The sequence below is a fragment of the Chrysemys picta genome, chromosome 16, assembly GCF_011386835.1.
Source record: "Chrysemys picta bellii isolate R12L10 chromosome 16, ASM1138683v2, whole genome shotgun sequence".
NCBI lineage: Eukaryota > Metazoa > Chordata > Testudines > Emydidae > Chrysemys > Chrysemys picta.
The window spans coordinates 32271397-32298267 of NC_088806.1; the positions used below are offsets into that span (position 1 = coordinate 32271397).

A 26871-nucleotide genomic window follows, 5' to 3' on the forward strand; every position below is an offset into this window, starting at 1 on the left:
AACTTATTTTTTAATTCTGCACAATTTTAATTTGTCCGCTGCTGACATGTCCAGTGCTACGAGACATGTCCACAGTCCCAGCCCCAAAGAGCCAGTGTCCAAATGATTACTTCACAATTCACAGCAAAATTCCATCTGCCACCATCTGAACAAGTTTTCCAGGATAGTTCCTCAACTCAATTATGCAAGTGACTGGAGACAGCTAGGGCCCCACAAGGCCTGTTGGCACGTTCTGGTGAATGGTACTATTTTCAGGCTGTTCTTAGAAGTCCACTCTCCTTTGGCTTCTGCCTTCCTCGTCCCATTTTGTTACATCATAGTGTCGTATCAGTACCTGGTGATGTTTTTGCCCCAAACTGAAAAATCCTAGGAGAGCACAAATATGCATCAACCTTGGGAAAATCCATCTTACAGCAATGCTGGGAGAGCCCCAAATGTTCTTGAAAAGCAAGTTAATGTGGCGTCTCTCTGAACTTGTGGAGTCCACTGCTTACTCTCCTCCCCTCACACACGCCCACACACCTCAAACTCCCCCTAATCTGTTGGTGGCTTCTTTAGGTCTGGAGGAAATCTTGGTGGCTTCCTTCTCTTCAAGTGATCAGTACTTATGCAGTATACTGTGTATCAGTACTTTTGCAGTGTACTGCAGTAGTCTTGCTCCAGGAGCAGATGGCAGGCCTGCTTCCCCCAGCCCCACCTCTCTTGAGTTCTCATTCTTACTAAAGTTCCCCCTTTCCTTTCATTTTGTGGGGGAATCTTCCCCTTTTCCCTCTTCCGTAGTGCTTTGCTGCATGTTTGGAACACTGTGTTATACTGCTCAGCCAGTAGGTGGCCCCGTGCATAACATACCTTGTTTAAGCTAACCCAGCCATGCCTGGAAGTGTATTTAAAGGATCTTTTTGGAAGACACATCTGTGATGTCTCTCTCAAGGCAGGTCTACAGTACAGCAGGGATCCACAGTCTGAGATTGATCCACCGGCGGTCAATTTAGCAGGTCTAGTAAAGACCTGCCAAATCGACTGCAGATCGCTCTCTAGTCGATCCTCGTACTCTATCCCCAACGAGAAGAGTAAGGTAAGTAGATGGGAGATTTTCTCCCGTCGACCACCTGCGGTAACTCAACCTAAGGTATATCAACTCCAGCTACGTTATTGATGTAGCTGGAGTTGCGTAGCATAGTAGTGTAGAGAGCCTCAGAGAAGGAAGCTCTATAGTTGATCTATGTTGGATCCAGAAGCCTGACCTACTTGTATATGACACTGCATGCCCCATCCCCTGTGGGGAGTAACTGCTACTGCTGGGGGACGAGAGGTAAGGGAGGAAAGGCCCAAGCAGAGAGGAAGGGAGCAGGCTGATTAGCTGCAGGAGTGACAGCCTTTGGTGATTGCAGCAGTAGCAGCCTCTAGTGGCTGAGTTAAGATCTGCAAGCAAAGTGTCCCAATTTAGAGATTGCTGTTTCTGTGCTTCTCACTTAACCCTTTATGCAGAGAGGAAATTTAAACACCCGCTTGAAAAAGCTGGATGAAAAGGAGGACTTCAGTGCCATAATTCTGGCTGCTGCTGGACTGAGGAGGATGGGCTGGGAGAATCGTATTGGTCAGGTGAGGAGAAGCACAGTGGGAAATTCGATTCACTTCCAGATCCTTAACCCATTCCCTTTCAGAAACCTTAGCTGCCCCATCATGGATGAGCATAACATCTGCTCTGAATCCATATATGCATTATCTTGAGATTAGGCTGCATTGGAGTGAGGGTTCCACTCACTGCATTTCCCTTCCAAAGATGCATTTAGCACAACTCTTTCCATGTGTCAATAACATTTGTCCATCTGAAAACTTCAGAGCCCTTTATAGTGCCCAAATCCTTCATGAACAGGCACTTTAGAAACATCTGATAATTTTGATAAAACATTACAATCTCCAATGAAATAAGTACCATTATACCCATTTTATGGATGGGGAAAATGGAGGCACAGTGCTGGGGCATGACCATCCCCAGGTAGTACATACAATGGCAGAGTTGGGTATAGAACCCAGGAGTTGTTACTTCCCAGTTCCTTGCTATAACCATTGTACTGCACTTCCTTTATGGAAATCATTTCCGTCTCATCCTGAATTGCTGCTCTTTGGAGCATTTTAAATAAAATTTTTACATAATCTTGGATTTAGCACTGCAACATATGAACTAATCTTTGCTTTTTCTCCAGATCCTAAACCCTGAAGATTGCCTTTATGCTGTTGGGCAGGTATGCGATGAAAAGCCAGCTGAGTAGCCAGTTGCTGTGTTACAACCAAACATTTCAACTGTGTTTTCAACTCTGCACCTTTTCTGGCTGCTGTTCTGTAGGCATGCTGCATTTGGGAAGCGTCCTGCGGTTGTTAACTAAGGCTAGCATGTCATCACTGTTATAAGTGATCATTCTACTCCTGAGACGTGGCCTTTCAAGAGCATGATGAAAGTAGGAGTCAGCATCTATATAGAACAAGCTGATAAGAATCAGTCTGAAGCTGTGATCCTGCAGCTCACTTGTTTAGTAATGTGCAACTTTTTCTTTCTGCTTTCATCTTGTTGCCATGTGTGTTATAGCAATGGGATTTGCATGTGTATAGGGGGTAGAGCACTACAGTGGAATGTCTATAAGCCATGCTGGTTTAGTGGTTTGGGACTAACAGACTGCAGACTAGAGATGCATGAAGACTGAGGACAGTGTTTCTCTCTTCCTTCAGGGTGCCTTAGCCGTAGAGGTCCGAGCTAGAGACGAAGAGATACTGGATATGGTATCTGCCTTGCATGATGGGGAAACGGTGCTGTGCTGCATTGCTGAGAGAGCCTTTATGAGACACTTGGTAGGTCTGGTACCATCGCTTTTCTGTCTACTTCCTTCCTGGGAGAAGAAGTAAATGATTACGTAGTATTGTTAAACACCATGGTATCAGAAACCTGCTAGATTTCGTTACCTCAACTGCTAAATACAGACTAGATTCAAGTGTCTGTTAACTGATTATGTGTGTACGGATATTCTTCTGTACATGGCTGACTCTGTGTTCTACAGGCTTTTCAAAGGGTCCTGACATGGTGGGTCACATAGGAATCTTGACATCAACTTTTACGTGTTTGCTGTGCTTTTTGTTTCAGGAGGGTGGATGTAGTGTTCCTGTAGCAGTCAGTTCTATGCTGAAAGACTCCCAGGTGAGCAGAACTTAATGTATTTTATTTGGGTTCATCACTGAGCATTTTTCCAACATGCACTTTTTCCCTGCCACCTGAAAATAGTTCCAGCAAGCATACTTGGCAGCTGAGGATAGCCTTGCTATCTCCACGCTGAATTCACCAGAACAACATTGTGTAGGGTAGGGTCAAACAACCAAGGCCAACGCAAGTGTAGCAATAACACAGCTAAGGAAAAAAAAAAAAAAATCCCTGTGTCAGGGAAAACATGATGGAACTTTGTGGACAAGGCTTAGCCATCTTCTAATTTACCCTCTCAATAATTACGAGTGGTGATTCTCATTCCCTCTGTAGATAAATCTTTATCTGGGGCTAGAAAGCCTATTCCTTTGATAAATAATAGATAAAACTTCCCCAAGATTAAATATAAACACTACCCTACAGAAAGGAAGCCTGACTTAAATAGAGGGCGCTGTCATGCAGGAAAAAAGTTACCTTCTCATAACTGTTTTTCTTTGAGATGTATTGTTCGTGTCCATTCCAATCAGATGTGTGCGTGCACGCACAAGTGCACAGTAGCTGGAAGATTTTCCCATAGCAGCAACCATAGGGTCAGCATGGGTACCCTCTGGAGTCACGCCTTCATGGCGCCCAATATAGAGCCCTACCGAACCGCCACCCCCTGAGTTCCTTCTTGCCGGCTACTCCGACAGAGGAGGAGGAGTGTGGGTATTGGAACGGACATGAACATATCTTGAAGAACAACAGTTACGAGAAGATGAGTAACCATTTTTTCTTCTTCGAGTGCTTGTTCATGTTGATTCCAATCAGGTGACTCTCAAGCCCAAGTTCAGGAGGTGGGGTCAGAGTCATCCACTGATGGGAGCACTGCTCGGCCGAAGGCCGCATCGTCTCTGGCCTGCTGAGTAATCACATAGTGCGTGGTGAAAGTGTGGATAGAGGACCGCGTCGCTGCTCTGCAGATTTCCTGAGTGGGGACCTGCACCAGGAATGCTATTGACGAAGCCTGTGCCCTGGTGGAGTGCGCAGTGATTGGGGGTGCGGGAACCCCTGTCAGGTTGTAGCACTTACGAATACAGGATGCTATCCATGACTAAATGTGTTGTGACAACACAGGCAATCCTTTCATTCTATCCACTACTGCCACAAATAACTGGACTGATTTTCTGGACATCTTCATTCTCTTGATGTAAAAGGCTAGCGCCCTGCAGACATCCAGTGTGTGTAGTCTCAGCTCCCTGCCGCTGAAATGCGGCTTAGGGTAGAATAATGGAAGAAAGATGTCCTGGTTGATGTGAAACTGTGACACAATCTTTGGGAGGAAAGCAGGATGAGGTCTGAGCTGCACCTTGCCCTTATAGAACACTGTATAAGGGGGCTCTGAGGTTAGGGTCCTGAGTTCAGACACCCTCTTGGCTGAGGTTATTGCCACCAGGAATGCCACCTTGTAAGAGAGAGAGAGGAGGGAGCACGTTGCCAAGGGCTCAAAGGGCGGTTCCATTAGCCTAGAAAGGATGAGGTTGAGGTCCCAGGCAGGAACAGGCTGTCGGACATGACGATATAGCCTGTCAAGCCTTTTTAAAAAGCGGCTGACCATAGGATTAGCAAACAAAGAGCTGTCCTCCTTGCCTGGGTGAAAGGCTGAGATAGCGGCTAAGTGTACCCTTAATTGATGACAACGAAAGCCCTTACTGCTTCAGATGGAGGAGGCAGTCCAGAGTAAGCGGCACTGGGGCCAGCATCAGAGACGAATGGCGCTGCGCCGACCAGCCTGAAAATCTCTCCCACTTGGCAAGGTATATGACTCTCGTAGAGGGTTTTCTACTGCCAAGGAGGACTTGTCTAACCTGGTCTGAACAGGAAAGCTCAATTGGGTTCAACCATGGAGCTTCCACACCATGAGGTGAAGCAAGTTGAGGTTCGGATGTTGAAGACAGCCGTGATCTTGTGTCAGAAGGTCCGGGAAGAGTGGCGGGGTGACTGGGGCTTCCATGGACATGTCTAGGAGAGATGTGTACCAGTGCTGTTGGGGCCATGATGGAGCTAACAATATAACCTGAGCTCATTCCCTCCGGATCTTGAGGAGCACCTTGTGAACCAGCGGTATGGGCAGAAAGGCGTAGAGGAGACAGCCTCCCTAGGGGAGGAGGAATGCAGCCGCTCTGGAGCCCGGGCTGTGGTTCTGGAAGGAGCAGAACTGCTGGCACTTCCTGTTGTGTCACGTGGCGAATAGGTCTATCTGGGAAAAGCCCCACCTCTGGAAGATTGAAATCGCGATGTCCAGGCGAAGGGACCACTCGTGGCCATGAAACAACCTGCTGAGGTGGTCCACCAGCTCGTTCTGTACCCCAGGGAAGTATGACGCTTGCAGGTGTATCAAATGTTCTACACAAGTCCCACAGCATGAGGGCTTCCTGGCACAGGGGAGAAGAGCATGCACCCCCCCGGTGTGTTGATATAGAACATTGTGGTGGTGGTGGTGTCCCTCATGATTGATATACATTGTCCCGATAAGTATGCCTGGGAGGCCTGGCATGCCAGGCACACCACTCTCTGACATTGATGTAGAGTGCCAGATCTGCCAGAGACCAAAGACCTTGAGTCCTGCAGTCTCCTAGATGTGCTCCCCAGCCCATGTCTGATGCATCCGTCACTAGAGACGGACGTCTGTGGACTGCCAAGGGGACCTCTGACATACCTCCTGAGGGTTGAGATACCACAGGAGGGAGTTGAGAACTGGGCGAGGTAGGATCACCATCCTGTCCAAGCTGTCCCAGGCTGGGCAATACACTGACGCCAGCCACGACTGAAGAGGTCAAAGTCTGAGTCTGGCATGCTGCACCACATAGGTACAAACCGGTATGTGACCCAGAAGCTTTAGGCAGTTTCTTGCTGTGGTTGTGGAAATCTTTCTGAGCCCTCGAATGGTATCGGTCAGGGTCTAAAACCTCACTTGCGGCAGGTATGCCCTGGCCTGGGTCGAGTCCAATACACACCTATAAACTATCCTCTGGACGGGGGACAGAGTGGACTTTGCTTCGTTTAAAAGGAGACCCACGTTGACGAAGGTGGCTCTGATAAACTTGACCTGAGCCTCCACTTGGGTCTTGGAGCGGCCCTTCATCAGCCAGTCGTCAAGGTGAGGAAACAGCTGAAACTGGTGCCTATGTAAAAATGCAGCGATGACTACCATGCACTTGGCGAAAACCTGAGGTGCTGCTGACAGGCAGAACGGGAGGACTGTAAATTGGTAGTGAATGGTGTTCACCATGAACCTGAGGTACTTGCTGTGGGGCTGAGTGATTGCGATATGAAAATATGCCTCCTTCAAGTCGAGAGCGGCATACCAGTCTGCTGGATCCAGTGAGGGAATGATGGAAGCCAGAGACACCATACGGAACTTGAGTTTCTTTGTAAACTTGTTGAGTTCCCGCAGGTCCAGGATGGGCCTGAGGCAGCCTTTGGCTTTCGGTATTAGGAAATACCAGGAATAAAACCCCTCACCCCTGTGCTCCTGAGGAACCTTCTCCACTGCCCCTAAAGATAGGAGCAACTGCACCTCCTGGATAAGGAGTTGCTCGTGAGAAAGGTTCCTGAAGAGGGACAGGGAAGGGGGCGGGGAGAAGGGCAGGAGGGCACAGAATTGGATGGAGTAGCTCCTCTCTCCTGTGCGGAGCACCCATCAGTCCAAGGTAATAAGGGGACATGCACGGTAGAAAGGGGATAGTTGAGATGAGAAGGTAAGGTGGGATGGATCCATTTCCATGTGTGGTACACCCTCCTTGACCATGCCTACAAAAAGCAGGCTTTGGTTGTCCCCAGCTCTGGCCAGAAGGTTGATGCGGCCTTCTCCTGCCACTTCTGTTTTGCCTTCTGGAGTCAACATGGCGGTTCTCCTGACCAAACCTCTGAGTGGGCTGCAGCCGGAAGTGTCTCCGCTGAGTGGAAGGCATGTAGCGGCCCAAGTACCTGAAGGTGGCTCTGGAGTTCTTCAGACTGTTTAGCCTTTTGTCTGTCTTTTCTTTAAGACAGAATCTCACCCTCAAAAGGCAGGTCCTGTATGACCTGTTGGATCTCAAAGGGGAGCCCCTTCTCATGGCTACAACCGTGGCCATGACTCTAGTGGTAGCGTCTGCCCCATCGAGTGCTGCTTGCAGGGATGCCCTGGAGATAAATCTCCCCTCCTTGACAAAAGCTGAGAATTCAGCTTGGGAGTCAGAGGGAAGTAACTCTAAACTTAGCCCTCACCGAGCAAGTATTGTAGGCGTACCTGCTGACAATAGCCTGTTGGTTGGAAATCCAGAGTTGCAGACCCCTGTGGCATAAACCTTCTGGCCGAATAGGTCCAGTTTTTTTTTGCTTCCCCATTCTTGGGGGAAGGGCCTGGAAACCCTGCCTCTCTCGCTGGTTAGTAGCCTCCACCACCGGAGAGTCAGGTTGTGAGTGAGTGTATAGATGTTCGTAGCCCTTGGAGGGCGCGAAGTATCACCATTCATTGCACTTGTTGCCACTGATGGCTGTCTCTGGATCCAGGCAAAGGGGATCGGCCCCTTTCGATCTTCCTCTTCTGCACCGGTGCCGAAGGCTGGAGTGTCCCCGAGACGCTCCATGATGGTGCCTAGGGTGCTGGTAGTGGGATCCTCGGCACCTGGGTCCAACTGCAGTTGAAGAGCTGCCTCCATGAGGAGGATTTAAAACCACTGCTCTCTCTTTCAGGGTTCTTGGTTGGAATTCCCCACAGATTTTACAGTGGTCTTCTTGGTGACTCTCGCCCAGACACCGTAAACAGGAGGTGAGAGTCACTTTTTGAGGTCTTGAAGCCTGGGGATTGCAGCATGCCCTGGAGGCAACAAATAAAGGGGGGAAAACCCCGTACATGAAACATACAACTGTCAGAGTCCCCGGGCGATGCTCTGGAACTGCTCCCCACAAAGCCAGTCAGGACTTTGGGGAGCCTCCTCTCCCTTGGAGCAGACTGTCTTCAGGGCAAGAAGCTCACACGGCTTCACCTCTTGGGTCTGACCTTGGAGCATTCAGCATATGCCTCTCCGTGCGCTTCCAACAGCGAGTCCACCTAGGCGAGGTCCTGGGGAAGCCAGAGGGTCCTGCACGCACCCCCAACTTCGCAGTCAGACATGACTCTCAACCAGCCAATAAACCAGGTTTATTAGATGACAGGAACACTGTCTAAAACAGAGCTTGTAGGTACAGAGAACGGGATCCCTCAGCCAGGTCCATTCTGGGGCCCAGCGAGCCAGACAACCCCCTCTGCCTTCACTTCCCATCCCCAGCCAGCTCCCAACTGAAACCCCCTCCAGCCCTTCCTTTCTGGCCTTGTCTCTTTCCTGGGCCAGGAGGTCACCTGATCTCTTTGTTCACCTGTAGCTATTCCCTTGCACGGGGGAAGGGCCCCAGCCATTTGTTGCCAGGATACAGAGTGTCGGCCATTTATGCACACTGGAGACTTAAGAAATGCATAGGGGAAACTGAGGCACCCACACAGTACTCAGAGGAAACATTAAGAACAATCCCACATCGTCAGAACAACTAACTATACTAAATTACACTACACTATCTGAATAAAAAAGGTGAGTACAACGGGAATCAAACTGCTAGGTCACTTGCCAGAGCAAGAGCAAGGGAAGTTACAGCTACTGTCACTGGCGGTAAGAAGGAACTGAGGGGGTGGCGGGTCAGCAGGGCTCTATATTGGGCAACATGCGAGTGCGACTCCTGGGGGCTGCCAGGCCAACCCTATGGTTGCTGCTAGGGAAAAATCTGGCTACTGTGCACGTCCACACCTGATTGGAATCAACATGTACAAGCACTTGAAGAAGAAATCATGGTTTCAAACAAATGGTACTTGTCTCCTATCTCTTGGGCAAGGAGGGTTGTGGAGGCAACATGCTTGCAAGCTTCCCATGCCAGAACAGCAACCCTCTTCAGCCCATTAAGGAATAACAACAATTGGGTTACGTGGATTGCTCTGCCATGATGATCAATAATGTGATATGACTAGCCCCTTTAAGCATAGGATCTTGGTAAGCCTCAAAATACACCTGTAGACCTAAACTGAGCCAGAAAGGAAGCAATTTTTCCAACAGCACATGGGAGTTAATGGCAGAATGGTTTCCCCAGCTCTTACTAGTTTCCTCCTCAGATCAGAAATCTTAATTTTTAAAAAGGGGATGCTTGGGTTGGTCATCACAGATGCCACGTACCTTTATTGTGTTTTGCCCAGTTGTATTTGACAGGAGCTGTCTACAGCTTGGATGGATCAGATAGCCTGAAGGACACTATGCAGACTGGTGTTAACTACCCACAGCAGGTAAATAAATAAAAGCCTCTTAATTTCAGTTGGTTTTAATCTTCAAACTTCCAAGTCAAATGAAAAAGACAAAAACAGGCCTTTTTACCATATTTCTTTCAGTCCAGTCCTTAAAATCTTTAGTCGTCTTTACAATATTCTCTGATAAAGCTTATAAAAATGTATATGGCAACCTACTGTTTAACCCCCAGGTTTCCCTGCTGTTTTACATTCAGTATCTTTTTATTTTTAGAATGAAGAGGGACCCAATGATGATACACAGTATGTTGGCATCACAGCCAAGAACATTCCTCGTCATGCTCAAGAGGCCGCAGAGAACCTGGGTCTTGAACTAGCCAGCTTACTGCTGAGCAAGGGTGCTAAGCGTATCCTCAGTGTTGCAAGGCAGCTCAATGATGCCCGATAGACGCATCATTCCCACCCACCAGCAGCTCTTGCAGTTGGCATGATTCCTGCACTGTCAGAAGTTTGACAGAAAAAACATGGACTTGGCTGCTGCACTGTTATCCTTCCTTAGGTGGAGTCTCTTAATTTACACTCGCATCCCCTTTTCCTTGTGGATCTGAAAACAAAACTTAAAATATTAAACTCTAATTTGAGTAGTTATGCCTGTTCAGAGGATACAATCCTATTTAGAGTTTCTCCTATGAGCTGTCTTTTTGGGTGGTTTGTTTCAGCAACTTGTTTACCCAAAGGGTATAAGCAAGCTCTTTTTAATACAGTAACAAGAATAACTCAATACAAGAAATAATGCTAAAATGGTAAGGGATATAAGGTGCTCTTGTCTACACTTACCGGGCATCAATGTGTGGTAACTGATGCATCGGCGGTCAATTTAGCAGGTACTTAAGCCCCACTAAATTGACTGCAGATTGCTCAGCTCCTGTACTCCACCTGGCCGAGAAGCACAAGGGGGGTGGATGGGAGACAGTGTAGTGTGGACCCCCTGGTAAGTAGATTTAAGCATGTTAACAGGCTTCAGGCAGTGCTTACATCAAGCAGCTCCCTGGAGAAGTGGCATGTCCCCACTCCAGCTCCAATGGAGAGGTGTGGCCTGGGGCCTCTGCTGTGCACTGCCCTGTCCACAGGCACCACCCCTGCAGCTCCCATTTGCCATGGTTCCCAGCCACTAGGAGCTGCACAGCCCCCTTTGCTCCTGACCCTGCTTGCTGGTGGGAGCACCAGAGCAAGGCAAACCCCAGCCTCTGCTCCCTAGCGGGAACTTGAGGGCTGAATTGATGCAGCCTGTTTAACTACCCTTGCCTTACACACCAGGGTGGGAAAACTGTAGCCCAGGGGGCCATATCCTGTCCTCAAGCTCCAGCAGGGGAGTGGGTGTACTCAACTGTGTGCCTTGGCTCGCCGAAGCAGTAGCATGTCCCCACTCTGCATGGGGACAGCCAGGGGGCTCCGCCTGCTACCCCCGCAACTCCCATTGGCCAGGAACCACCTCCTGCACCAGGCCTGATCCCCCTCCCAACCCAGCGCCCTCTCCTGCACCCCTAACCCCATCCCAGAGCCCCTCCCACACCCAGAACCCCTCACTTCTGCTCCCAGCCCCCCATACCCTAACCCCCAATTTCATGAGCACTCATAGCCTGCCATAGAACTTCTCTACCCAGATGTGGCCCTCAGGCCAAAAAGTTTGCCGACTCCACCTTACACTTTCATCCTTCCAAGCTCAATAGCCCATTCCTTTTACCTTAGTAGAATATTCATTTGAACTAGTGATTCATCCCCTTCATCTTTCAAGCTAATAAATTGTAAAATGCAAAGAGGGTGTTTTGTAAATGAAACAAGGGATTGTTTCAATGTCTATACAACACCCCTTGACTATACTTTACTGATGAAAGGAATTGTTTCCATGCCCATTTAAATCCTTGTTCTTCTTTAGGCATATACATATTAACAATTTCTGGCCACTCAACTAGCAGTGCAATGAATATAATGCTACAGAAATAGCAGGTCACCCCATATTTTATTCCACAATATCTACATTTTCTGGGATGTACAGGAAGTTAGAAAGGCTACTACAGCAGATTTAGCAGTGTTCAAGTGAAAGAACATAGCTGAAAGAGAAATGGTTGCTGTTTTAACTAAAAGTTTGTACTAACCCTAGAATTTTCTCTGGTTTGATCCTGCAGTGGCTGTACTGAGCTTCTGGCTGCAGATGCTGTCTGTTGAAACAGGTCAAACAAAGTATGGCTTCGCTGCAGAATCAAACTAGTAAACAGTTGTAATGTTTTAGACAAAGAATTTTACAGCGCATCAGTATGGAGTCACACCACTGCTGAGATAAGTGAAAGCTGCCTTCTACTCAAGAGGGTGAGGGCTTATTAGTTTACAAACAAAATATGTAGATATACATCTTTCAAAACAGTGGCACTTTGAAACAGGTAATTAAACAGCAAGCATGGGCTCCTTTAAAAAAAAATTCGGGAAAGTATAGTGAGGCAGCTGCATTCTGATGTTTATTTTCAGTCCTCTATCGGTACCACATGAACAGTTACTTAAAGGCTCCAGGAGCAGTTTTTTTAAGCTTCCCCAGCAAAGCTCAGGGGGCGACTTTTGAAGCTATAGAAGGTAGACACCGCTAGTCCCCCGCCCCCGTACGAATCTTTGTTACGGCTCAGTTTGCACTGCTAACGTTGAAGCATCTCAGGTAGGCAGGAGTCAAGTGGATATCAGCGGAGGGCTAGGAAATTGCAGAGCAAAAAGGACCCCCCAGCAGCTTCCTCTGTCACTAGGACTTTGCACGCAGCAGATTCACCCGAAGGGCACAACACTAGGGTTCGGGGTAGCAGCGGAGTTTACTATCAAGGCACGAGTTATGCTCTGCCCCAGGCACGTGCGCAGCGTTAGGCTGGGCGCCCCCCGATTCGTACAACGGGCAGCCGGGCGGGAGGACCCCAGGCAGCTTCCCCCCTCGAGCCCAAGGAAATCTTCCGCCCCCCACCAGGCAGTGAGTGTTGCGCCTCCCGTGCGGGAAAGCCCGACTCCCTCAACCCAGCTTAAGGCGCCGGGGGCCTCGCGCTCTCCCCGCCCAGGAGCCCGCTTTTGTCTCGAGCGGGCCACGGATCCGCAGCTCCTTCGGGCGGCCCTGAAAAGGGACTTTGGGGTGTGCGTGTGGGGGGGAGGGGTGAGTCTCGGCCGGCGGCGCGTGGCCGGCCCTAGTATTCCTGCGATTGCTGGCTGCTGCCCTTCTTGCCGCTCTTGGCCGGCCCAGTTCCGCCGCCGCCGCCGCCCGCCTTCTTGGGCAGCAGCACGGCCTGGATGTTGGGCAGGACACCGCCCTGCGCGATGGTGACGCCGCCCAGCAGCTTGTTGAGCTCTTCGTCGTTGCGCACCGCGAGCTGCAGGTGCCGCGGGATAATGCGCGTCTTCTTGTTATCCCGCGCCGCGTTCCCCGCCAGCTCCAGGATCTCCGCCGTCAGGTACTCGAGCACGGCGGCCAGGTACACCGGGGCGCCCGCGCCAACGCGCTCCGCGTAGTGACCGCGCCGCAGCAGCCGGTGCACGCGCCCCACCGGGAACTGCAGCCCAGCGCGGGACGAGCGAGATTTAGCCTTGGCGCGGGCCTTGCCGCCGCTCTTACCGCGGCCGGACATGGCGGGAAAGGGGAGCGACGCACGCGGCTCGGTCGCCGGCTCCAACAGCACTGGGGGAGGCGCTAGCGGCAGCGCTGACACCGCTGTCTGAGGGCGAGGTGAAGCGCGCTTGGCTTGAACCGACCCTGCACGCCGCACGGTTTGGGTTTTTTTTTTATAGTCTGCGGCGGAGACCTAGCCCCAGCCCCCTGGACAGTGACGCTGCGCTCTGCCATTGGTTGGCCGCCCAGAGGAATGGCTCTCCGGGATTGGTTAGCCTCACGACCCAGCGAAGGTTTATGCGTGTATTGGCTGCTAAAATAAGCCAATCGGAAGGCAGGGCGCCAAATTCAAAGGGGGCACAGAGGCCAAGGCGCCAATAACGGAACGAAGGAGCCTCGTTCTCGCTGCTTCCCCAGCCCCCCTTCCCCTAGGCTGGGTAGTAGCGGCCTTAGGCCTTCGCTGCTGAAGGGGCTCGTACGGAGCCCCCTCTTCCCTCGGGGCGGAGACGCCACGCCATTTATCTGCCCCATGAACAGCCCCCGCCTATTGTCACTGCTCCTCGCTAAACTCCTTGCTTGGGCGAGAGCCAGCAGGGCCAGTGAACGCCAGCTGGTAACTCCATTTCCCTCCTCAGCCCCCGCCCAGGGGTCATTGCCTGGAACTGGTGGGGTACCTGCCCCCTGAGCAAAGTGAGGGCAATGGATAGACAATAATTATGTGAAGAAGGGGAAACAGGCTATATCCCAATAATAAATCATTTGAATGAGAAAACAAAAATATATTAGGGGCAAGGGATGGCAGGGCTGCCTGAGTCCTCTTCCTCCCCTGGCCTCTTTCCCAGCCCCGTGGACAAAAGATTCAAGTCATATTTGCGTATCTTCCTTGTGCAGATTATTCCCAGTAATGCTAATGTCTACAGGTCCGTGATGCTCATGGAACATTAACACCAGTATCAGACAAATTACCTCTGCCCAACCAAAGCATAGAAGAAAAAAAAAACTTCAGCAGAGAGAGGCCACTGTAAGAGTCTTTACTCACATCTGAAAAGGGGTCTTGTGATTCACAGAGAAAGCAGGATAATTACAGCCATTTGGAGGGGAACCAAAGAAAGTAAAAGGTGGATCACGAGGTGCTGGCATTTCCCTCACCCCTGGCAGCTCAGTCAAACATCATAGAACAAGCGTACTAGCTGGTACCGGATCAAAAATGCAGTGGTACTGCCCACTACCTACAGAGGGAAAAACAAGGAAGAGAATTGGAATCCAGCTGTGCTAAATGCTTTACAGACTGGTATGAAGACAAAATCCCTGTATCAAACAGTTTACTGGTACTTCTGCATATGACCAACCTCTGTAAGTAACACAGGCGTTAATTTAAAATATTTCCATGTCTTTACTTACATGGGAGGTGGGGTGGAAATGAGAAGACTGGGCAAGATTATTCTCTCTGAGAAGCATAAAATCAGAAAATTAGGGTTGGAAGAGACCTCAGGAGGTCATCTAGTCCAACCCCCTGGTCAAAGCAGGGCCAACCCCAACTAAATCATCCCAGCCAGGGTTTTGTCAAGCCGGGCCTTAAAAACCTCTAAGGAGGGAGATTCCACCACCTCCCTAGCAGCATGGTTCTTTATAGCAGAGCATAGCTACCCTGGGGAGGTGAGAATCAACCCAGGCAATAGCAAGCTAGTTGGTGTGATAGAAAGGAAGTAGTAAAGATAAGTACAGGGGTAGAATCAAATGTTCCCAACCCCTGAGAATTTTAATGTGGATCCACATCCACTGCGGATGGTCCTCCTCCCTGAGGGAGCGTTTGCCTGACCTGGATGAGCAGCAGCAGGACAGTGAGGGTTTGCTCTGGAGCTGGTCCAATAAGCTTTATAACAAAGTTAATGAGGGTCATGTTATTGCACTCTGTGTATTCTTCATCTTCATCCAATTCCTGTCTCACATCCACTATACGTAAGGTCTCTGATACCTGGGGAAGAGAAGTGTGTTAAGCACCATTTAATTAGATGCATTAGTTGTTTACTACTTAGAGCCTAATATGGTGTAGGCAGATGTACTGAAAGCTTCTTCCACAAAACCCTGCCAACAATGCCTTCTGTTGTTCCACTCCTATGTTCTGATCCAAAACTCAGTGAAATCAATGGAAAGACGGATCAGGCCCCTGGCAATCACTGCTAGTCATGCTTCATTTTGCAAGGTTTTAGTAATGTGGACAAATGTCCACCAGAGATTGGGATGAGACTATACTGAACTTGTTTCTTTCTACTCAGGACTTGACCCCAGGTGCCCAGAGGCATGGGGTGGAGAGGGGGTTATCCACTGCCACCAATTCCCGAGTGTACGGTTGCTATCGGAAGGCAAATTTTACTTGTCTTTCTCAGGTTACCTTTAGAATATACTTTCCCAGTGCTGAAAGACTTTTGGTTCTGAATTTAGAGTAGCTCATCTCCAGCTTCCCTGTACCAGGATTGAACCTGAAAAGAACACTGAAATATTAGTCCAATTGCAGCAAAGAGGCAGCTTAATCTCGCTATAAAAGAGACGGGGTTGTTTAAAAAGTGGATGGTGGAAAAAGCTGGAGTAATTCTATGCACATAATAGTCCCAGTAACGTTGGGAGTCTCAGGTATGTAGCCACTCAAATAAGGCAGGGGCAGGAGAATTTGGGGGGGGCGGTAAGGAGGGGGACATTAGTTGGTTGTATTTAAATTGCCACAACATTCTGCAAAGTAGAAAAACCACACACACACACAGCTATACTGCAAGAACTGTCAGGATCTTCTAATAACAGCTCCTCAGGGATGGTATAAACACTTCAATCTCACCTGTGCGGTTAGGAACAACCATTTTATAACATTGTTAAGGAACAGTGTTACAGCTCTGGTCTTTACAAGGCTATAACATTATTTGTTAACGTGGTTATAACTCAGACTACAAACCATTACCCAAGCATATTAGGGACAGGTGCATTGTAACTAGATCCCCCAGCATGGTTGATTTTACATCACAGACAAACTTGGTGTGCATTAAGCCATGCTAGTAATAAAATATGGTCACATCAGGACTCTGCAGTTTCTACCTTCTGGGAACCAGTAGGAAGGACATTACTATTGAGTATCAGAGGGGTAGCCGTTTGGTGGGAGACAATTTTCTGCTGGGCTGAATTTACAGGGCAGCAGCTCCTCTCTTTACACCCTGCTGTTTGCAACAGGAAAGGTTAGAGTTTTTTGTTAAGTTTAAATGTTGTGGAAAACACTGGAAACCATAAAATCATGGCATCCACAGTTTTCTCCTGTCCTTGGGTAAGAAGATGGCAGTTGTTGCCAAGTGAAATTCCCCACACAGTTCTGGTAAAGCCTTTGTCCCTAGCTGATGACTATGGTCTACATTTCACTTCTCATTCCCTCCTCCAGCCACAGCAGATGAGGCATGTATTTTATCCTTTAGGGAAATCTGCAGACACCCTCACCCCATTTCAGACCCAAAACAAAGCCAGGTCCAAAGGCATCTCCTTGTTCCAAATACATTGCATCTCACAGTCACTTACACACTTGTTACCTGGGAAGCCGATGACGAGGACAAGGGATGATGTGGAAGAGCTGAGGCAATGAGTAAAGGAAGTTGAGCACTTGAGGGATGAAGAAAAGCAGCATTGTCTTACTGAAGTGCCCAAGGATCCCCACCACAGCAAACGTCATACCAGCAAAATAGCAGAAGGTGTCACCTACAAACACGCTGGATGGATACCTGCAACCCAGATAGAAAGAATGGGGATGGGGCATAGTATTAGTGTTGAAGATCACGTATGGGAAAGCATGGCATTCACAATCTTACTGCAAGATTTTAAATCTAGTGCCTGAGCTATTTGTTGGAGAGATTATTAATGAGTAGGGGATGGGAGGACAGATTGTCTTGTGATCAAACCACAGAACCTGGAGTCAGAAGTCCCTGTTATTGTGCAGTTTTCTGGTGCAGTCAAAGGTTTCCAATGGATCAATGCACCAGAATCTTTGTGCTCCAGCCAGAATATATAGAATACTTTGATCAGCCATCCATTGTTCTATTTCTGAGAGCTTGTGAATGTCTCATTACTTGTCTCCTCTCTAAGTATAAGGGGGAGGAGGGAGCCTTATGATACTATGAACGCTTGTTTATTCCATGCAGTCTCTTACCAGTTGTGGTAAAGCAGCCCCAGAGTAGTAAAGAAAAAGGGAATCATGAAGTAGAGAGAAAAAATGTGATCATCTCTATAGTCTCCTGTAGAAAAGAGAACAAATTACTGACAACTCAACATCAGCCACAGTGGTCCAGAAGTATGTCCTGGAGTCAGGGTGTGGATCTGTCCATCGTAGGTTTGTATACAGTGTCTGTCAAGAAGGTATCTCAGGAGAGTTACACTAATACACTGGACCAGATACAAATGGGCGTCATGGCCCCACTTGGTACATAAGCATTATCCTCATCTGAAGATCTGTTCATCTTTCTAGACATCAAACATTTCCAAGTACAGGAACCTAGCTCTTTGGATCTTTGCACTGATTCAGAACCCCAAAAAGACACACACATTTTCCTTACCATTTAATTCAACAACATTGAATGTGATGATGGAAGCAGCTATCACCAGAGACTGTCCTGCCTCAAGCCCATTAATTCCAGCAAGAATGTTGATGGCGTTGGTGCAAAACACTGCTAACATGCCCATGTACACATAGTACAGGATACCTGCAGATCAGACAAAGAGAAGGGCCTTCACATCCAAGTTTTAAAGGGGGTCTAGATTCAATTTAGTAATATGTACCAATTTGCCTTAATTAATGATCACAGCACATTTCACAATAGTTTAATAATAAACATCTCTTACTCACAAGAAGTTGGTATTACACACACACACACACACGCACACACACAGGCAAAGACAGATGATGGTGCAGAGGTCACAAAAACAAGTCAGTGACAACACTGAGAACAGAATCCAGGCCTTCAGATTCCTAGTTCTGCGCTTTGGTCAATTTGCCATCCACATTTAAGCACCAACAGCATTTGGCACTCTATGAACTTAGAGCCGGATCCTGTAAAAGTATTGAGTGCTTCTCTGGGCAAAGCTGAGAAAATGATAAATTGCTGAACTAATAACTTGATAAGGCTATTAACCCAGTTCTCTGGTACCACAATCTATGTTCCAAGTAATGATCTGCATTGGGAGGAAACCTACAACTGTGCACAAATTGCCACCTGCCACTCTCAGGAACTGTGGCTTGTGGCTAGTGTTAAGCTGATGATCTTGTGCTCCGTCACTCACCCAGGTCCAAGTGCATCCCCAACAACACCCGGAAGGGCTTAGGCACCACAATAGTTGTGTTCCCAAAGTTAGTGAAGTAGACCATAAGCAGAGGAAGGGAGGCCATGGTAGGAAGGAGCAGCTTGTGTCGCCAGCGCAGGTTCAGAACATCATCTGCAAAGCCCAGGAAGATCATGCAGCAGATGGCAAGAAGGGAGCCAATGAACGCCACAAACTGCAAGACAGAGAGATGACAGGACCATGGTTATTAGATACATAGCCACCAATCCTCCTTTTCACATGCCAAGGAAATCACATTTGGCTTTGAGATATGATACATTTGAAGACCCCCAACAAAATACGAGTGTATTTCACACCAAGTCTTAACTACATGCAAGCGATCCCCACTGAGACTTGCAGGTCCTCATCCCATGGTGGAGAGCAATACAGGCTTTAAAGAGCATCATGGAGGGAGACACTTACCTCATGGTGTGGAAATGCCTTGCACTGCTCCTCTACAAAACAGCTCAGAAAGGGCACGGGAATAAAGCAGAAAAGGATGATCAAGAACACAGCCCCACTGATCACACCTTGGGATTCAGGACTGAAACACAGAAGGGGAGTGGGGAGGTTTAAAAAGATAATCACTTTATACCCAAGTACAGTATTGAGAACTTTGCAGCTAGTCCTGCATTCTCACTGTTTCTCCACTGGAATGTCATAATACAGGGAATATCCAGCTGTAACAGTGCAATGTTTTGAGCCCAATACTCCTGATATCCAACAGCAACAAAGCTATTAAACCTCACAACAAATTTTTAGCCTCTTAACATTCATTGTATAGTAGCCAAGAATGAAGATAAGCCCATCCCCAACAAGATAGCATTCAGGTACTGACCTAGCAATTTCCCTTTACCGTATTTCTGCATTTACTAAACCTTTCCTATTGATTAGAATATAAATTCTCTTGATAAATGCCAGTGCCCATGCTGCTGCTTAGCCAAGCAGCTTGTAAGTGACTGTAAAATAAATAAGATTATAAACAGAGATTGGGTTGAACCAGAATTTCAGATCCTAACTCTCACAAAATATGAGGAAAGTCAGAGGTCCAGAGCAAGGAGACTCTATTGGCATAGGTAGCATCTTCACTAAAGCACTACAGCCTCGCAGCAGCAGCTGTGCCGCTGTAGTGGTTATGAGTATACAATCCCAATGTGGTGCCTGGATTGGTTTATGTTTACAGAACAATTAAAAGGGAAGATAGAAGTGATTAATCAACACAGGAACATAAGACAATCACACTGGCTACTGAATATAAAGCAGAGGATTTCACACAGTGGTATGAGATCAGTTGCTGGATTTGAAAGAAGTATCCTTTATAAAGCAGGACCTACTTCTGACAGGTCTGAATGTTGTTACTAGAAAACAGAGGAACCCAAATACCACTTAATAAATAATTATGTGTACGGTAGTTTGGATTGCTCTGGCACCTTCCAGCAAATAATTTCAAGGTACTTTATTGTTTAAAACTGAATTAGTTAAGTCTCACAACAACCCTATGAGGTACAGAAATATCATCCTAATTAAATGGAAGGAGAGACAGAGGTAGAGATGTGCATAAGATCATACCTCAAAATCAATTCCCTTTTCATGCTTTAATCAGTAGATTATGCTTTCTCTTTATTTTAGTCATTTTAAAATGTCAAGCAATTTGTAACTACCATGATTATTACCACACAATAAAACTTAACGAATCAGTAGCTATTACTCACATGGGCTGTTTAGAAGTTTTGTTCAAATCTATCCCGAAGAGCTTGGCAGCAATGAAATGATCCTTGAAGGCTGGGATCAGCGTCAGGGTAGCCACGAACCCCAGGAGAGCACCACAAAAATTAATCAGCAAGGGGATCACAGGTAAACCCCACATATCAGAGACACCCTCGAGGAACAAGAGGATTTTTATGGGGGGGTGGGGGGTGCAGCAGCAAAACCGATCACAAGAGTCACTCAGTTGCTAAAGTCAATGTACTCACTCTGTATACATGTATTTATATACTGGTTACAGTATGTGTGTCTAGATATACGTTCCACTGTTTGAATGTGGATGTACAGCTCCAGGATCAGCTGCATTCAAGTCTGATTCTGAATTTGACTACTGAGCCTCATAGCTTAAAAAAAATGTAAATAAAAAATGCCTCCCCTGCTTCAGGAGTGCGGTGCTTCCCAGAGGAGGGCGTGGGTGAATCTTCTCCTTCAGATTGGGCCAATCCAAGCTCTTTGCTTTCTGATCAAATATACAAATAATAATAAACCACAAAATAAAATCGCATTAAAATACTGAGCTTCTTCCCTTACCCGGTTGGCTTTAAAAAAACAACAAATCCGGAAGCTTTTTTCTCTCAAGGTCTTCACTTCCCTGAAGATGTTTCCAGTCGGACTCTATATAACATGGCACCAACCTTTGCCCTTTCACTGCGCGCTCCCGCAGAGAGCCGACCGAGTACCTGACCGCCATCTTTGATACTGGCAAGGGAGGCTCAACACCACTTTAGGATTCTGACTAGCGCAGCTGTGGCTCTGCGCCCGCACTGCCTTTTCCGTCATTAGACGTTCAGGGGCTGGGACTGGATCTGCCTAATCTAGGGCAAGGGGTGAATCCGAAAGTCCCCACTTGGCTCTGGGAATTAGTTCATCAGTGCCTCTCCAGATGCAGCTGGGTTGAAGTTTACAGTGAGAAGAGCTGCACGAGGTAAGTGCCAAATTTGGGGGTTAATGTAAATTAATTGCAGTCTAATGGATGTCCGGACTCCCATTACCCACATCAAAGATGGCTACCTGCAAGCGTCATATGGTGCCTGGTTGGCCATGCTCCTGCTTTTAACTACGCGTCATCTTCTTCTGATTGGACCCAGTCTAAGGGCACCGATCCCCAATGGCAATTCAAAGTGTCAGTGACGTGCTGATGAAATACAGGTTTCAGAGTAGCAGCCGTGTTAGTCTGTATCCGCAAAAAGAAGAACAGGAGTACTTGTGGCACCTTAGAGACTAACAAATTTATTAGAGCATAAGCTTTCGTGGACTACAGCCCACTTCTTCGGATGCATATATGCAAGTACTCCTGTTCTTCTTTTTGATGAAATACAGAGGAGGGTTCTCGTCCCTTAGGTGCAGTATTACAGGGGTTGATCCTCAATCCCATTGTTATGAGCCGTCCCTAGTTTTCTCCAAAGTGGTTTGTGTTTAAGAGACTTTCAGGATCACTCTATGGGAGTCAATGAAGTGACTCTTTGCTGCACTGTAGCATTATGATGATTTGCTTCCTCTTATTGCAACAGCCAGGGTAATCCTGTAGTGCTGCAGAGGGTAACTAATATAATTATTATTGCTACTGTAGAAATATTTAATTATGGTACTTTTTTTTTCAAGCGATCAGCAATGTATTTGTATTTAATTCTTGTCACGCTGCCAGTCAATATTACCTATTGTCTGCCTAACTGGAGGGCTTTGCCTAGACCCACCTGTTTCTCTGCAAGATACGTCTATTTTCCGACCTTTCCTGAGCAGAGAGATGGTGATTGATAGGGGAAATATGTCAAATGAGGGTTGCATGGGTAAAGTTGTTTAGGATTAGGAACTTTGGGGGTATTATCTTTAAGACCCATTAGTATATTCCTTTTTCCTCTCTTTCTAATTTGTTCTGTAGTGGAGTGTGTTTTATATAAACTACACTATGCTTTATCATGAAGCTTTTAAATCCATAAATATGCTGACAACTAAAAATGGTATTTTCAACTATACTAAGTGTAGTAAGATGAGGCCCTGAAACATAAACTCTTGTGTCAGAGGCCCAGTCTGAGGCCTGAAGCCTGAACCAAAGTACTTCCAGGCATTGCTAAGCAAAAGCTGGGCTGTGAGCCAGAGGCAGGCCCCACTCACAGAAGTTGGCAAGAAGAGGGCTGCTAGAAGCAGGTGCATCTTAAAGGCAGGGTCAAAAGGACAGCATGATGGATAGATCTGTTTGAAACAACATGATCAAAGGAAGAGACAGCCCCCAATGAGTCAAGGGGCTGTACTTCAGTACGTCAGTAGGGATGAGTAATCTGTCCTGTAACTGTATAAAAGTAGGTCCCGGAGTGCACATCTTTGTCTGGCCTAGGGGGCAGTGGAAAGTCCCGCCACTGATTGAGCCAGTCCATTGCCAGGGGGCACAAATTCGTAGTATGTCTTGTAGAGCCTCCGGGAAACTATTCCTGTGCTTCGTTTGACAAAAAACCTGGCTCGGGTTCCTTCGTACCCTACTAGAGTCTGTGGTCATTGGGGGTTCTCTCAGGGTATGCTGTGTCAGCTATCTGCGCAGAGCCGGTGCAGCACACAGAGGGAACACGCACGCAGCCGACTGTTATCATCATGGAACAAGAGCAGAGCACCACACCGGTAGCTACTGACAACACTGAGTTAAAGCTTCCTTCTTTGAAAATCCTAGTAAAAATTATTGCATATTGTTCTTATTTTCGGTTCTCTGCTAATTCTTTCAACTCCTGGTTATGAGTTGCCACCTTTGAGTTCATTCCACCACAATAAGCCATTCCCTTAAGAGACCATGATGCATCACAATTACATCAGCACTGTGTGATGACTTTGTATTAAAACTTCAAGATACCCTGACAGTGCATCATGCATTAAGTCCCAGAAATGACTTCAGGACCAAGAAATTCCTGCAACTGGGACATGGGATTGTCCTGGTACTATTAAACTCCCTATTACAGGGAAATGGAGCAGGATCACTACATGCTTTGTGATTAAGTATGTCCTTCATTGGTTTAAAATTTACCTACTATTCTTGTCATTGAATGACCCTTTTTCTCTTACTATAGGACAGTGTATAAAAGAGTATAGCATCTTCTTTATTTGTACAGTACCTAGCACAGTGGGGACCTGATTCATGACTAGGTCTGCTAGGTGCTATGATAAATAATAAAACAACCAATATGACAATACTCTGTGATTTTGTTTGTGATTCTAGCAATTGTCAGAATCACTGAACTCTGCTGCAGCAGGTGCAAGGCAACATTCTGTGTAGTAAAGTGTAATAGAGGCTGAATTTGATATTGACACACTGCACCAATCCAGAGATTTAGGTTTGGGCATTTTATAGGCTTACCCCTTTCCACCCAACCCCCCTCCCCGCCAACTATGGGCTAGGTGAAAGGCAGTCTTACCACCTCTCAGTATCTGGACTGGAATGACAGTCATGATTTGGATGCATCTCCTAAGTGGGAATTTGTGGCTACTCAATCTCTGGAGACGTGAGTGGCTGAACTGGAGGACCTAAGGGAGAGAAAAAGGTACATAGATGAGACTTTCCAGGACACAGTAGAGTGGTACCACCCCAATCTGACAGACTATGTGTTGTTGAGGAGGCTGAAAGTCTCAGGGAAAGAGAACATCAAACTGGAGCAGAGAGAAACAATCCCATAGTTGGGACTCTCCTTCCAGATGATGTTGTGGTATCCTCTCGCACTGAGGATACCTCTCTGGGGGAAAGAATCCCAGTTATTAGGAAGGTAATAGTAATGGGGGATTTGATCATTAGAAATATAGATAGCTGGATTTGTGATGACAGGGAGAACAGCATGGTGAATTGCCTGCCAAGTTCAAAGGTTACAGATCTCTTGAGACAGCTAGATAGACTTATGTACAATGATGGGGAGGAGCTAGTGATCATGGTACATGTCGGTACCAGTGACATAGGAAAAGATAGGAGAGAGATCCATGTGCAAGGCCAGTTATACAGGCAGAACTGCAGAGTCTCAATGCATGGATGAGATGATAAACCTAATGCCCTCCTACCTACCCTATTAGGAAGTGGGGAACCTTTTGGGAAAGGAGGAGCCTATGCAGGAATGATGTGTTCCACCCAAACCAAAACAGAACCAGATGGGTGGCATGAAAAATTAAAAAGGTCATAGAGTAGTTTTTAAACTAAGGGCTGAGGGAAAGGAGACAGGTGTGGAGGGGCATATGGTTCGGACAGCGACATCCCGTAGAGTAGGATAAATTAACAAGGATTTTCTATATCCTAGTAAAGAGGAGAGGATAGAAGTTGATAAAGTACTGGTAGGAACTCAAGAGAAACAGTCAAATGAAAAAGAGTCCCATTCAATTATATCACATGAAGGCAGACAACTAAAAAGTGAGAGGTTTTATAAGTGCTTGCATACAAATGCTAGGGTATGTCTACACTACGGGATTAATCCGAATTTATATAATTCGAATTTTGGAAACAGATTGTATAAAGTCGAATGTATGCGGCCACACTAAGCACATTAATTCGGCGGTGTGCATCCATGTACCGGGGCTAGCGTCGATTTCCGGAGCGTTGCACTGTGGGTAGTTATCCCATAGCTATCCAATAGTTCCCGCAGTCTCCCCCGCCCATTGGAATTCTGGGTTGAGATCCCAGTGCCTGATGGGGCAAAAAACATTGTCGCAGGTGGTTCTGGGTACAGCCTCACCCCTCCCTCTATGAAAGCAACGGCAGACAACCATTTTGCGCCTTTTTTCCTGGGTGAACACTGCAGACTCCATACCACGGCAAGCTTGGAGCCCGCTTAGCTCAAGACAGCAGTCATAAACATTGTAAACACTTTGTGCGTTCTCATGCAGTTTATGCTGAGCCAGGACCAGAAAAACGAGGAGAGGAGGCGACGGCAGCACAGCAACAAGAGTGATGGGGACATGGACACGGACATGGACACAGAAGTCTCTCAAACCGCGGGCCCCGGTGCTTTGGAGATCATGTTGTTAATGGGGCAGGTTCTATCCATGGAACCCAATTCTGGGCCCGGGAAACAAGCACAGACTGGTGGGGACCGCATAGTGTTGCAGGTGTGGGACGATTCCCAATGGCTGTGAAACTTTCGCATGCGTAAGGGCACTTTCATGGAACTTTGTGACTTGCTTTCCCCTGCCCTGAAGCGCCAGAATACCAGGATGAGAGCAGCCCTCACAGTTGAGAAGCGAGTGGCGATAGCCCTGTGGAAGCTTGCAACGCCAGACAGCTACCGGTCAGTCGGGAAACAATTTGGAGTGGGCAAATCTACTGTGGGGGCTGCTGTGATGCAAGTAGCCAAAGCAATCACTGAGCTGCTGCTACAAAAGGTAGTGACTCTGGGAAATGTGCAGGTCATAGTGGATGGCTTTGCTGCAATGGGATTCCCTAACTGTGGTGCGGCGATAGATGGAACCCATATCCCTATCTTGGCACCGGAGCACCAGGGTACCCAGTACATAAACCGCAAGGGGTACTTTTCAATGGTGCTGCAAGCACTTGTGGATCACAAGGGACATTTCACCAACATCAACGTGGGCTGGCCGGGAAGGGTTCAGAACGCTTGCGTCTTCAGGGACACTAATCTGTTTAAACGGCTGCAGCAAGGGACTTACTTCCCGGACCAGAAAATAACCGTTGGGGATGTTGAAATGCCAATAGTTATTCTTGGGGACCCAGCCTACCCCTTAATGCCATGGCTCATGAAGCCATGAACAGGCAGCCTGGACAGGAGTCAGGAGCTGTTCAACTACAGGCTGAGCAAGTGCAGAATGGTGGTAGAATGTGCATTTGGCCATTTAAAAGGTTGCTGGCGATCGTTACTGACTCGCTCAGACCTCAGCCAAACCAATATCCCCATTGTTCTTGCTGTTTGCTGTGTGCTCCACAGTCTCTGTGAAAGTAAGGGGGAGACCTTTATGGCAGGGTGGGAGGCTGAGGCAAATCGCCTGGCTGCTAATTACACGCAGCCAGACACCGGGGCGATTAGAATATCACACCAGGAAGCGCTGCGCATCAGAGAAGCTTTGAAAAACAGTTTCATGACTGACCAGGCTACAGTGTGAAATTTCTGTTTCTTTCTCCTTCATGAAAACCCGCCCCCTTTATTGACTCATTCTCTGTAAGGAACCCACCCTCCCCCTTCCCCCAGCTTGCTTTCAAAGGAAATAAAGTCACTATCGTTTAAAAATAATTTATTCTTTATTAATTGATTATAAAAAGAGGGAGAGAACATGGGTGGGGTTTGGGAGGAGGATCGGCGGGAAGGAAAAGGCCACTAAAAAAAGGTTTAAAAAAATGGCAGCCTTTTGCTTGGGCTGTCCACTGGGGTGGAATGGGAGGGTGCACAGAGCCTTCTCCCCCCCCACCCGCGTTCTTACACGTCTGGGTGAGGAGGCTATGGAACATGGTGAGGGGGGAGAGGGGTTATACAGGGGCTGTAGTGGCACTCTGTTATCCTGCTGCCGTTCCTGAAGCTCCACCAGACGCTGGAGTATGTCTGTTTGCTCATGCAGCAGCCCCAGCATTGCATCCTGCCTCCTCTGATCTTCCTGATGCCACCTCTCATCTCAAGCGTCTCTCCTCTCCTCACGTTGGTCCCTCCTGTCCTCACGTTCACTGGCTTCTTTCCTATACTTTGAAACCATGTC

General features: G+C 47.6%; 4 protein-coding genes across 15 annotated transcripts in view; 2 read left to right on the forward strand and 2 right to left on the reverse strand.

Annotated features, from left to right (window-relative positions):
* Positions 1–10124, forward strand: part of VPS11 (VPS11 core subunit of CORVET and HOPS complexes) — a 62936-nt gene extending 52812 nt beyond the window's left edge. For all 11 annotated transcript variants that reach the window (XM_065569186.1, XM_065569188.1, XM_005299811.4 and 8 more), the window contains 6 exons: positions 1489–1602; positions 2208–2246; positions 2728–2847; positions 3137–3190; positions 9432–9518; positions 9751–10124. In XM_065569186.1, the coding sequence (XP_065425258.1) occupies positions 1489–1602; positions 2208–2246; positions 2728–2847; positions 3137–3190; positions 9432–9518; positions 9751–9924 (588 nt within the window). In that variant the 3' untranslated portion in view covers positions 9925–10124. The remainder of the gene's footprint in view (positions 1–1488; positions 1603–2207; positions 2247–2727; positions 2848–3136; positions 3191–9431; positions 9519–9750) is intronic.
* Positions 10125–11477: 1353 nt separating this feature from the next.
* On the reverse strand, positions 11478–13310 carry LOC101950318 (histone H2A). Its single transcript, XM_005299812.4, has one exon. The coding sequence runs from the start codon at positions 13124–13126 to the stop codon at positions 12689–12691; it is 438 nt and encodes a 145-aa protein (XP_005299869.1). The 5' UTR covers positions 13127–13310; the 3' UTR covers positions 11478–12688.
* Positions 13311–14124: 814 nt separating this feature from the next.
* DPAGT1 (dolichyl-phosphate N-acetylglucosaminephosphotransferase 1) lies at positions 14125–20935 on the reverse strand. The gene is made up of 9 exons (XM_005299813.5): positions 20163–20935; positions 18874–18994; positions 18412–18625; positions 17688–17834; positions 17285–17369; positions 16671–16859; positions 15500–15587; positions 14927–15082; positions 14125–14336 (listed from the first exon to the last, which is right to left on the reverse strand). Exons 1-9 carry the CDS (start codon positions 20315–20317, stop codon positions 14271–14273), a joined length of 1221 nt encoding a protein of 406 aa, XP_005299870.1. The 5' UTR covers positions 20318–20935; the 3' UTR covers positions 14125–14270.
* Positions 20936–20996: 61 nt separating this feature from the next.
* Positions 20997–26871, forward strand: part of C2CD2L (C2CD2 like) — a 39814-nt gene continuing 33939 nt past the window's right edge. For both annotated transcript variants that reach the window (XM_065569200.1, XM_065569201.1), the window contains exon 1: positions 20997–21139. The gene's annotated coding sequence lies outside the window, so the exon portion shown is untranslated. The remainder of the gene's footprint in view (positions 21140–26871) is intronic.

Bases quoted from the DNA above. Each gene is read 5' to 3' on its own strand.
- LOC101950318 (XM_005299812.4), bottom strand. From the start codon at position 13,126: ATGTCCGGCCGCGGTAAGAGCGGCGGCAAGGCCCGCGCCAAGGCTAAA.
- DPAGT1 (XM_005299813.5), bottom strand. From the start codon at position 20,317: ATGTGGGGTTTACCTGTGATCCCCTTGCTGATTAATTTTTGTGGTGCT. The intron at 18,626-18,873 runs GTAAGTGTCTCC...TCTGTCTTGCAG, and splicing joins AGGCATTTCCACACCATGAG to TTTGTGGCGTTCATTGGCTC. The intron at 15,588-16,670 runs GTAACAAGTGTG...TGTTCTTTTCAG, and splicing joins CCTCGTCATCGGCTTCCCAG to GTTCAATCCTGGTACAGGGA.